The sequence below is a fragment of the Biomphalaria glabrata genome, chromosome 8 (genome assembly GCF_947242115.1).
Source record: "Biomphalaria glabrata chromosome 8, xgBioGlab47.1, whole genome shotgun sequence".
In the NCBI taxonomy this organism is placed as follows: domain Eukaryota; kingdom Metazoa; phylum Mollusca; class Gastropoda; family Planorbidae; genus Biomphalaria; species Biomphalaria glabrata.
This window is the reverse complement of record NC_074718.1, coordinates 14,183,754-14,197,054: the sequence shown is the minus strand read 5'-3', so window position 1 is coordinate 14,197,054 and position 13,301 is coordinate 14,183,754. Positions and strand designations below refer to the sequence as shown.

Genomic DNA, 13,301 nt, shown 5'->3' with positions numbered 1-13,301 from the left:
TGCAAGGGTCCCCCCAAAGATGTCAATCCCCCCGGGCCATCAAATCCTTAGCTACGCTAGGTGAACACATAGTTTCAAATTGCAGTCAGCGCGGCGTAAAGGACAAAAGGCCCGCTTGCCGAAGTTTGGGCATCACTGGCTATATGAAATGAAACCAGATCATATCGGGAAAACCCGACAGAGCAAGTGTTGGGCGTTAGTGAAACAAAGGTAGGCTGACCTTATAAACTCCTTAATTAAGTTGACATTTATATTAGTAAGAATAAGTACTTTTACAGAGTTGTTAGTCATTGCGTGTTGGAACTGTTAAACTTTTGTATTTAAAAAAATGCTGTCTTTGTAACTTAAAGGGTTGAGTGTTTATAAACTGAATATAACATTTATTATCGATATGAAAACACAGACATTTCTAAGAAAAGAAATAAGGATCCAAAGTATGTTCAGGTAGTGAAGTTGGAGAATAGGAGTCCGATGGAAACAGACTCTCAATCTCTATGACTTTACTTCTCCGTAATGCTAGTAAACAATGTTGGAAAGAAAATTAAAAAAAAAAAAGATATAAGCGCAATTCCTCGTTCCATATGCTAGGACAAATGTGTACCAATGCTCCTTTATCTCTAGTGCTATTAGAGCATGGAATGGGTTGCTTGAGTCAGCCAGGAAAACCGATGACTTTGCAGAATTTAACTCGTTAATTAACATGCATGATTATGTTTACCTAGGGACACTCATAGAAACTGAAACATTTTCCTATTTGAAGTAACATCTACATTTTATAAGATAAGATGTATAAAAATGTAAGCAAGTGCGTGTCTATTTAAGACTTTTCCCACTGATCTATTGTCGATGCTAATGCCACGACATTGTCCCCATACTGCTATGATCTGTATGTCTGTCTGTGCTATGTCTGTGTGTTAAGAAAATATAAAATATAAATGATTATCTATTTACAAGCCAGCAATTTACATAAGATGAACAACTAGAAAACTGAGACACTTAAAGATGTACACAAATAAATATCAATGACATCAACAATTCATAAATAGTATTATTATTAATTTTTTTTTTTACAAAATCTTTTTTTCACAGATGATACCACCAAGACAGAAGGAAATAATAACTTCACACGTACACGATTTGGAAAATGTGAACAAAAAACTGGAGGTTCTTAAAGACTCTGTTACTAGGGTAACTATTTGTTTGTATACACACATACTTATATGTACATAAATAAACAATACATTAATATTTTTTAATATTCATACATATATATATATATATATATATATATATATATAAATATCATGGGCGTAGCCAGGGGTGTTTAGGGTTCAAACCACCCACGAAATAAAATTGTTCCTCTCGCACCTGGGGGTTAAGGTTGCAATTTTGAGACTGATTTTTTTTCTTTAATTTTGTTTATTTTAGCTGAGATTTTAAAACTACTTTACAAAACTACGCTTTGTTGTATTTTTTGTAGTGTTCAAAGATCTCCACGTGCAGTCTAAATATAATATAATAATATAATATAATATATTTAAGTCTATGAAGAAAGCTTTTGTAACTAAAGTTTTTGTAAAACACTTTGCAAGCAATCATTTTAGTTTCACTTTATTATAGTGCATGTAGACTATTATCGTATAGTGACGCATATAAAATTTTGTTTGTACTAAAAGAGATTTTCATAGATGTAATAGAAATGTAAAAAAAAAAAAAAAAAAAAAAAAAAAAAAAAAAAAAAGGAAATGTGACACGTTTTGAGTTTCACCGCTTTCTAGTCATAAAACGGAAGCTTAAAAGTCTATGCTATCCCCCATACAGGATTGTGAAAAACAAGAACTGCTTTTGTTATTGATATAAAAATAGTAAAAACGTATATACTTAGTATAGTAACACATACATTTTCAAAAAATGCGCTTTCAAAAAAAAAAACACAAATGTAGTACTTCTAATTATTGGAGCTTAGTAAAGACAACGGTATATTATATTTTTAATAGAGCTTGTAGTCTTTTTTTTGAGATCTCGACATATGGACAGCCGCTAAAATAGAATGACTATTGCATACTGCTGAATGCAAATCTCACTTGAGCATGTTTGCAGAAACTCGTAAGTGGTATTTTAAAGCGATGAAGAGCCGTTATTCATACATTTAGATGTAAGAACCATATAAATAGAATTAGTTATGTAAATATACTTAGACGTAAAAGTAGAATGGGTACAATTTTTCAGCTAATCCTTTGGGCAGTTCAAGAGATCTTATAATAGATATATAGATGAATTCATAGATAAAAAAATGAATATTTGGCAGTATGAAATAGTAATATTTAACATGGGCTTAGCCAGGCCATATATATATATATATGTGTGTGTTTGTGTGTGTGCGTGTGTGTAATAAATCTTATTTTTATAATAAACATTATTTTTTGTTTTATAGAAGAGGGGTAGTTTAACCTCAAACCCTTTGGAGAGGAATTTTAAACTCAAAATCTAATTGGTTGCACTGGGGCAAGTGATGGTTTAACATTAAGAAGTTAAGAGTACTATCGTCTCATAATTATATACATTATCTAGAAAGATTTAAGTAATCAATCTATTTAAAAGTAAATAAGATGATTAAAATCAATAGACATAAATTATTTCGATCTAGGATTTTTGAAACATGGAAAGTAACAGGAAATGGCTTTGTTTCGTATATTTGCGTGAATATATAGTTCTGTGATTAATAGCCCATTCTAAAAAAAATCCGATAAATGAGTTTGCATTATTTCTAAACTTTGAAAACTAAAGATCATCACTTTTCTAAGACAGAAAAGATTGATTTTCCTAGATTTGGGGCGACTTTCCTTAAAGCTTGAAAAAGAGTTACGTACACAGAAATATACTTATATAGGTCTGTGAATCGATCAATCGCGGATAAGTATTTGTTTTCGATTTCCAGTCTAGATATAATATTATGTCTATGGTTTTATTATATTTGTTCTGGTGTTTGGATACGTTCAAGTTTTACTTTTGTTGTTCAATAAATAGTTAGTTGTTTTAAAATTTCAAAGAAAATAAGTATTCAATTGTAAACCAAAGTTTATCAAGTACTTTGATAATTTCAGATATTTTATAAGTATTTATATTGATGTATTAATGATCTATTCTTATATCAGGTTATACAACGTGCTGTGTTCTGGTTAGAAGAGAAAGACGAGGCCAGCTATCTAGAGATAAAACAATATTTGTTAGAGAGAAACAGTCGCTTTCTGCAGGCTTGTATTGATATAGCAAGTAAGTCTAGTTAATTTACATTGCGTGAGGCCAACTTGGCCTATTCTATGCAATAACTGTCCAGATTTTAATAAATGTGATACTTCTGAAAATAAAAACAAACACATTTTATCGATATATTGAAGGTGACAATGAAGTAACAGAAGAGAGCCTGAGAGAGGAGTGTGAAGATATAAAATCATCTTCCCAACCAAAAGTACAAGGTGAGATTTTGTGTGACAGAAATGCCTGAGACACTTGTGACTATTTAGTCTGTTTAGTGGAAAATAAAACAACTAATAAACTCGACATTGATTGGGCGTTTGTCTGCTGGCTTACTCTTCTCTTGTCGTTTTTTTTTTTTATTGCAGCGGTCATTTCTATACCACTTTATTTCATTCTATATTTCAACGTTGAATTCTATAGTTCAGCCTTGCGTCTCTTGTAGTCTCCATTTCTGTCTTGCCCACTAGAAAAACGATGACAAAATAAATAATATATTGGGAATCTACTGGGCATTCTTTTAAAGCACAATGTACGCATGGTGTACGCCTTCTGGAGTGTCATCCGTATTGTCACCTGCCCGCCGCCATCTTTCGACGACTTTTGAGGCTAGTATAAAACAATAATCTAAACAATTGAAACATGTAAAACACACACACAAAATCTGCCGCTTTCAGTTAAAAATCGATCATGACTCGTATCCTAAGACTCAAGGTTTGGGCCTCGGATGGGTCTGGATTTGAACGTTGGTTACGTTTGGAACGCTTTGAACTCTACATCAGTTTTACCTCTTCATGTAGATGTACTGTAACAATGAAAGGCGAATCTCCAATGCAGTTTTATAGCAGCAGCGTCGCAGGAACTGCCATAGTATAGCACTGTGTATATATATTATTATTATTATTATTATTATTATAGCTTTTATATAGAGCTATGCTTATAGCATGCTCAGAGCGCTATGGTCCAATCTCATTTGTGGACATGTGGGGGGAGGGGTATCTGGGAGAAGGTTTTACTTGCTGCTATTAGGCGCTCGGTAAACACAACTCTTCTCGAACCTCGAGCCCCCTTCATAGGTAGCCAAGCCAGGTTCAAGCGTACTTAGCCTCTCAACCATGCTTTCCAGGTGTATAGAATTTGATAGCCCTCAGTCAGAATGACTTCTAGGGTGACAAGAGTAACAAGACAGAATATGCATGTTAAGTCACATCAAAGTCTGCCCTTGAACGAGATGAAATAAAATCAATGCATCGTTTTATAGAACTGTATGCCTTTCAAGACAGATATACTTGTACATATGTTTTCTATTTTGGCTAGTAATTATTTGAAATTAACATTAAATTTCCGTATTAGATCACTTTATTTTATTAAACTTGTTTCTATAGTATTACAAGAATTTCAAATAAGTTATTATCATCTTTAGACTTTCTGTGTAAATGATATTTGTGTATTCTATTTTACAGGACATAAAACAAAAAGTATGGACTTATCACGTATAGTAGATTTAGAAAACCATATTAGAACTTTCAATGAGTATTTTGAAAGAACAGAAGAAAAGCTTTCCAGACTCAATGAACAATTTGAAACTTCATCAAAAACACTTTTAAAGAGAATTAAACAATTAGAAAAGAAACACACAGAACAACAAAAACATATCCAGGACATTTCACAGAAACAAGTTAATGAGGAAACTAAATATAACTCAAGTTTTAATGCATGTTCTGAAGAACTTCATCAAGCCAGTGAATTCATCCACTTTAAAACTGAATCTTTATCTCAGAAACTCAACCAGTGTGAAGAACGCAATGAAATAATCCAGAAAAAGCAAAATGAAATTGAAAACAATTTAAAAACAGAGATCGATACTTTAACGAAACAAATTCAAAGTTGTAATGACTTGATTACAACGAAAACTGAAATTATTTTTGGAAACAACAATGAAAATAAGAATGAGATTATGAAAATGTGCGAATCAAATAAAGAAAAAGAGAAAAAATTTGAACAAATTTTAAGAACCCAAGATGAAATGAAAACCACTCTGAACCAAACATCTGAACATATTGGAAAAGAACTTGGAAGTTCTAAAAGTAGACTCGAATGTCTGGAGTCTGAAAATGAAACGTCGCTAATCAAATTAAATGAGTTGGAGAGAAATGTCAAAGATTTGCCCAAAAAAGTTCAAAAACTGAGCAAAGAAATGGACAACGTTCTAACAACTGTGGCCACGACTTTCAGTTCCAGTGATTCAGAAATACAAACTTTGAATAAGAGTGTCACAGAGATGGCGACAACTATAAATGAGATGAAGTCCTCTAATACTACAACTATTTCGACTTTGCAGAAGAGAATAGCAAATATTGCAACAAATTTTATCCAGACAAAATCGGCCATCACTAATCTGGAGACTCAAGTAGAAGATCTAAATTGCAGAGTTAGTAGTTAAAATTATTTTTTGCCAAAAATAAGTTTATATCCTTTATGATATTCATTTAGGCTACTTATGTTTTACATGATGCTATAGTTGCGTGTAGCTTTTGCCCAGATCACCTTCAATAAAACGGCTCGCAATGTCCTCGCTCCCCCAACACAAGTGTTTTCTGTTCCTCAATTTCTATTAGATCTCTTCTTGTTTTTTTCCTCTTAAAATGGATCGCCCCCCCCCCCCCAACCTCCTAATATTGAGTATGCACATGCACTTCTTAGACCCATCAGTTGTAGCATTCCCGTCTATCTACATTATAATGGTCCCCACAAGTACACAATGCAAAAACTATTCTAAATGAAACATTCACAAAACAACTTTTTATCACAAGTATCTTCTTATGAAACGGCTGATCTTGCACAGAATGAAACAAAGAAACTACATACTTCTGAGGTCCACCTCAAGTCAAAGAATAGATGATAGGTTAGGCCACCAGCTAGGTTGATTAGATAGATAGATAGATAGAGGAATAAAAAATTAGCTATAAGTTGGCCCTGCAATTATTTTAGTATCTTGGATTAATTAATAATAGACGATTCACGTAATAGAATAGCTTTTGGAAAGTTGATTACAGTTGATGAATTGTTGCCTATGACTTTTCTTTCGGGAGCCTTGTAGTCAGCATATGAATTTAATAAAATATTTATTTATATACAGGTGCTTGAATGTTCAAGTGATATTGTCCATCTCAGTAAGTAAGGTTTTGTTTTTGTAGAAACACATCGTTTAGAACTTTCAGAACTTAATCTTTTCAAACTCAAATCAATAAATCAATGAGACACTGTATTCATGAGCAATATTTATATCAAGCACAAATCACTTGAATTAACTTATAAGTAGTAAAATTCCTTGATTGATATATATATATAGTGTTATAAACCTGGTGGTGGCACAGATGGGGGTAGTGGTGTGTAGTCAGCCGTCACGAGGAATGTAGTCATGTGACGAAGCTAGAAACGTCGAGCGATGTTCCGTCCAGTTCTAAAAGGCCAGTAGGGACCCTATATAAAGAGCGGAGGTGTCGCAGTCAAGACGGTTCAGAAAGGAGGTTCACGGCAGGGGTTCAGAACACGGTCGACTACAGCACAGTTCAACGGTGTGGTTCTGTACGGAGCATTACGATGGTTCTGTGCGGAGTACTGTAAAGTACAGTTGAGACGACTGGCGTCTTGATCTTGGTCTGTGATCGAGTCCGACACAACGAGCCCCAGTGTGTGAAGTCAGTCCTGAACTGTTGAACCCAGTGCAAGAGTTGATACGGCGGTACGGTGTTATCGGAGAGATATTTGTACAGTGTACGTATTGCCAATTGTACAGTATTGGCTGTTATTTATTCAACTATTAAAGTGTAACGTTACTTTGGAGCCCTGAGTTGTCAAGTTCTTTACGTTGGTGGTGTATGGTGCAGTTTGCAGAGAGTCTGGATAGTGAGATTCGTAACAATATATATATATATATTATAAATGCTCTTGTTACATGTATATTAACCAGCTCTCATTACAACAAAGAAGAGAATTCACTATATAGTCAGTGTAAACATGACATGATATTGTCAAGGTCAGTTAGGCATTTTCAGATACGCTCAACTGACAACTGCTATGACTGTTAATTGGATGACATCAAAGTAAATAAAGATTGATGACTATAACTAGTAATTAGTGACCGATTAACCAATAATCTAGACAAAAACATTTTTTTAAGATACATACGTCATTCTCGAACTCTAGCAGGTTACCCTTTTATTTATTTTTTTTCAAACTTATATAACCCACTTCGTCTGTCCGTTTGTCTGTCAAATACAAATTGTGTACATGTTTTTCTCTCCCACTGCCCATGATCTGGTAAAGTTGAAATTTGAACAATTATTCATATTCGATGACAATACAGGAATCTTATAACATTAACCAATTAGTTCATCAATTTGTGGTAATTAATTATTTTTGTTTTGTAAAAAAAAAAATATTTAAACCTTGCAATATTCAGAGCTATGACAATGATTTTTCTGTTCTTCCTCTCAGAGAAGCCAGAGAAACTGTCTTCAGATATTTCTCAGAATTTTGATTGACACACAAATATTTAGATTTGGTTATACGCTCGTAGACGAAATATACCTTTAAGCATGGCAATCTAAAACCAGATTTTCCATTGTGTTTCTGATCATTATTATAAAGTTTTTTAATTCATAGTGGACCGAGTTAACAGGGAATTTAGAGCATTTAGTTTTAGTGCTCTAAATAATACACAATTTGCATAAAGACATTTCCCGAAAGATATATCCAACGGTCAAATTTTATATAAAAGAAAAACAGATCTGCATTACAGTCAAATCCGTTTTAATCTGACCATATCTCGCCGTGATCGTTCTAGTCCTAATAACTGATTGGTCCGATTTATCGAATTCAACTGTTTATAACCTTTTTTTTTTCAAATTGCTTTTCTTTAATACAGGAGCCATCAATGAGGCTGAGGCTTTTTGCTTGGAAGTGGCCAGCATGAAGGAGACAGACATAAAGAAGGACACAATATTAACTCTTTTTAATCGTGTCGGTAATGTAACTCTATCACCTCATTACAATATGTCGACAAGTACGTACACAGTGCCTCACGATGGGATATATCTCTGTTGTCTGATGGTTGAAAACTTGACTGATATGAAGGTTCAGTTCCATGTCTATTATAAAGATAAAAGTGGTAAAGAAAGTCCACGCGTCTTTTCTCAAACGCATCACAAAAATCTGACGTCTTGTAGTATAACACCAATACATATGTACAAGGGTGACCAGCTGTATATCAAGTCAGCCTTGGACTATTCACGTTTAAAACTGGGAAATAATTCGTTTTTCTCTTGCGTTTTAATCAAGAAGCTTTGAAATATTAACCTTCACTTTCACACACCCCTTACTCTGACCACACAAGATCTGCTGACTGTCTCTCCCCATTCCTGCCTGTCTTTAGCGTTGACTAGAATCTCTTTCAATGACAGCCTCTTTTTTTTTTAAATGTTTTATTCCCTTCCCTTTCTATTTACCTCTTGTGTTTTCCTGCGGGAAGGTTTTTGCCAGCCCCGAGGACTTCAAGATATGGCCATAAAAAATAGTTTGCGTTAATTTTAATGTTCACAGTGGTCAGCAGGCCATCCTTTGGCCATATTGCCACTGTGAACATGCTTAAGATATCCTCAGTTATGCTGGAGCTTTATACCTAGGATCCTTTTTAAAAAAAATCTCGATTCTACAGTATTTAACAACTTTTCTACTACTTTTTAAAATTTAAACCAATACATTATTTTACTGCATAACACCCTCCATCCAGTTACCTCAAACTTCTTTATTAAAATAATTTTCAAGATGTTGAAATGGTAACAGTATGTTGTTCTGGATTGAATTCATTCTATTGACGCAATCCTAAATTTCGAAGAGAAATCTGTACATTGTAAAAGATGCTCTTTTAATTGTTTCTGTTCGTCTGTTTGTTCCTTGAAACCTCCACACAACAGAAGTTAATTGTATTGTTTCACTATTGGTGCCTGTCATACATTGTATTTAAACATTGTTGTTAGAGGATACCTAAGCAAGAATCTTTTCAATATTTATTTAGCCATCACAATAGCTCTGTATTCGATATTACTCTAACATACATTTGTCTCAGTTATTGATTCTCATTTTCCGAGCATATTGTACTCGATGCTCTATTATCTATTTACCTTTATTGATACTTATAATTGTTCTTCCTATATACATTTCTTGCCTTAACAAACTATATTCCTATGGTTAATGTTTAACACAGCATTTTAACTATCCAAAGAGAAGGGGAAAAGAAAGTTGTATATTGTTCTACTTCCAACTGAAAACAAATCTTTGCTGTCGTAATCCGAATATATAAATTGATAAAAACGTTTTCTTAAGATTAAAACATCTGAATTTTTTTTTTCTGTTTTTAAAATTCCTTTTCATTAACTTACATTTTCTTCATGGGTCTCAAACAGTTGGAAACTGACTGGATCTTGGGTGGACTGGTATCTAGACAGCAGCTCTAACGATTATCATAGAACTTTGACAGTTAAAGTAATTTAAAAAAAATATAAACACTACTGTGTGACCGTTACATTTTTTTCAAAATACAAACATTTAAAATCAAATTTTAAAAGAGGCGGGGATAGGACTGGAATTTTTAATTTCGGGTTCCTATGGCGTCCTGAGTCCACCCAGCTCTAATGGGCACTTGACATTTGTTTGGGAAAAGTCAAGGCGGTTGGTCGTTGTGCTGACCACATGACACACTCGTTACCGTGGGCCCCAGATGACCTGAATATCATGTGCTCTATAGATCACAAGGTCTGTTGTGTGGCTTAAAGAATGTAAACCGTGGCTGAGAAATCATAGACCGAGAGCAGATGCAGATCTACTATAAGAGATCTTGAAAACTTAGCTCCAAATACCTCAATAGAAAAACAAAACGTGTAGTTGTATTGTATCATATGACTATGTCGTTGCTTAATAAATGATATTTCTCAATAAATTTTAATCAAATTTAATAAACTTTTTGTATAGCATATTAATGTGTTTCTGTTGTAAATTGTGTTTCAAAAATTTATTATTTATGATCAGTGCACATGGTGGATAAATCTTTATGCTCTTGTTTTCAAGCCCCATCCCCACCTCTCAATGAGTGATAAGATATACGTCATTATAAAATATGCAATAATAATAAGGCTTGTCTTCGAGTCCGAAGATAAATGAGGAATGCAATATTTCCTAAGGCTACGCAGCCCAAGTCTCGACCTACATATATTGCAAATGTTCAATAGCAAGCCGGAAGTGTACATATTTTAGAACTTCTTTTTATAGTTTGTTAGTAGCTCTTGACTCAATGTACATGTTCTTGAAAATCTCTGTCAGTATTTTGAATCATTCTTAATCTTATTACATCTTCGTTCATCCTCATTGTGATCGTAAACATTCATAGTGAATAGCTGGAGAGACCTCATTCATTGTTTACGACATTATAAGTTTACTTAGTTTTAAATAAAAGTGAACAAGGGATGTAAATCAGTAAACTTTGTAAGAAACCTGAACAATTTTTTGTTTATCTCTCTTTGCAAGATTTTGAAAATGAGTGATTACCAGCAATTAGCTCAACCTCAGAGCTCCAGAAACTGTTTGAAAAAATGAAGTATTACCAAGGAGTTTTGGCAGATAGAATTCCGGACTATTTAGAAACCAAGATCTAGCTTTTTTCCCCTAGCTTCCTACAGCGACGAGCGTTTACGTTTGGTGAAGATAGAAGCGGCGTTGTTAGATCTAATAACAAAGCTATGTAGGATTATTTGTTTGATCTTTACTTATACACTAAGACTTTTAATAAGAGAAAATCTTATTGGGACTTATCAGCCTTTACCATTTATCTAGCCTAGTTGAGGTGTATAGATAATGATTTAAATAATATCATTTAAATTCTATTTGATGACTGATCGATTCTCCAAGACTTACAAACTGTATTAACAGGAAAGGCCTTTAATCGTAAGTTTGTCATAAAAATGGTTTTAATGTAGATGCATGCACTACCTTTATTTCTTTTGGACCTAACACAAACTTCTATTTTACTAAGAGTAATGTTTCCCAAACCGTGTTACTCGGAACCTTAGTGTTCCCCGAGACCTGATTAGGTTTTCCACGAACTACTGGTATAATTGACTAGTACGCCACCAGGTGAATTAATCTCTCTGAAATATGAGCAAGTGTACACTGACGTTGTGACTCTCTATCCGGCGGGGAAAAAATAGCTCTAAGTCTAAATAAATAGCTTTTAGATGAATCCTTTTGTGGTAAACTATGTTTTTATGATTTATAGAAAAACCGAAAGAGGCTGCTGAAGTCATGTTCCAGAAGTCACCCAAATAAAACCTACTTATCCCCTAAGATCACCGTAAACTGACAGCACCTTAACGTGGTAGACCACTTCACATATATGGGTAGTATAGTATCAAACGACACCTCACATTCAAGGGAAGTTGATAACCGTCTGGCCGGGGCAAATAGCGCTTTTGGACGCCTTCAGGCGAGAGTTTATCGGAATAAATCGTTCCGCCTAGATATAATAATCATTGTCTACCATGCGGTGGTTCCATCAACCCTTTTATATGGATCTCAGACATGGACACTATACAGAAAACAACTAAGACTACTTGAGCTCTTTCACCAAAGGAGCTTGCACTCCATCATGGACATACGGTGGCTAGAGCGCACTACAAGCATCGATGTCCTTGCGAACACCGGTTTGGACAGTATAGAGGGACTTCTTATGGTCCGACAGTTGCACTGGGTAGGGCACGTATCCCGTATGGTAGACGAACGTATGCCAAAGGCAGTCTTTTCTTGGTGAGCTAAAAGATAACAGAGGCGCCCCACGGAAACGCTTCAAAGACCAGCTTAGGTGCCAACTTGCCTTAGCTGACATAGAAGAGAGCACCTGGTTGCATGCGGCCTCAGAACGAGACAGCTGGAGGTCACTCACATAGGCTGGCGGGATACACATCTGAGACCAAAAGAAAATCCGCTGCCGAGGACGGACGAAGACAGCGAAAAGAAAATCTAAATTGACCACCTGCGGACAATGTTTGTGCTTGTCCTGGGTGTGGCAAAATTTGTAGTTCACAAATGGGGCTTCGCAGCCACGGGAAATACTGCATTCCTCACTAATCTTCGGACTCGAAGACAAACCTTATTATGTTTATTTGATAATTTTTAAGCACTTTTCAGCACTACAGAATCAAATTATCTAAAATATTTTGATCGTAGTTTTTTTTTATATTTTTTTGGCAACATTGAAATGCAGTTAAAAATATAGACATTTTTTTGTGTTTAGCTTGGATATGACTAATCAGGGGCGGACTGGCTATATCGGCATTCTGGCAAATTCCCGGTTGGCCGGTAGCCAATTAGGACGGTAGGGCCATTGAAAGGAACGCATGAATGCCAGTAAGTCTATGGCCATATTAAAAGATCTCGCAAAGACTTTCCTTCAGAGAACAGTACTAGAAAAAAGAAGAAGAGGTAGACAGAGAAAGCGATGAGAGGACAACATAAAAGAATGTACGGACATTGAAAGAGGTTCTAATGCAAAAGACAGAGAGGAATAAAGAAAGACGGTCAACAAATCTTGCATGGTGCCCCAACGGTTCAACAGACTAAGGGATAGGTAAGGTAAAAATGTAATAAAGTAGCAAGAGTTTTTTCTCATGTCCCGAGATTCTCCATTCCCATGCCCATCATATGGCATACAATTCGTAGGTCGTGTCGTATAGAGATTCCCAGGCCCATTTCGGCACCCAGTCCGGCTCTGTGCCCAATATGAAAATTTTACAGTCCTGAAAATGTTAATACATTTTTAAACTCCACTCCCTTACCCTGCAAATTTTAAAATCAACTACCTCCACTCTTTGAATTTAGTACCTCCACTCTTTAAATCAACTACCTCTACTCTTTTAACTCCACTATCCTCACTCTTCAACTCCACTACCTCCCCTCTTTAAGCTCCACTACCTCCTCTCTGTAGACTCCACTAT

At 34.9% G+C, this 13,301-nt stretch overlaps 1 protein-coding gene across 1 annotated transcript; it reads left to right on the top strand.

The window, feature by feature from the left end:
- Positions 1-223: 223 nt before the first annotated feature.
- On the top strand, positions 224-10,291 carry LOC106066349 (synaptonemal complex protein 1-like). Its single transcript, XM_056037764.1, has 7 exons — positions 224-256; positions 1,090-1,188; positions 3,156-3,273; positions 3,399-3,476; positions 4,719-5,686; positions 6,395-6,428; positions 8,186-10,291. The coding sequence occupies exons 2-7, from the start codon at positions 1,090-1,092 to the stop codon at positions 8,605-8,607; spliced, it is 1,719 nt and encodes a 572-aa protein (XP_055893739.1). The 5' UTR covers positions 224-256; the 3' UTR covers positions 8,608-10,291.
- The last annotated feature ends 3,010 nt before the right edge of the window (positions 10,292-13,301 follow it).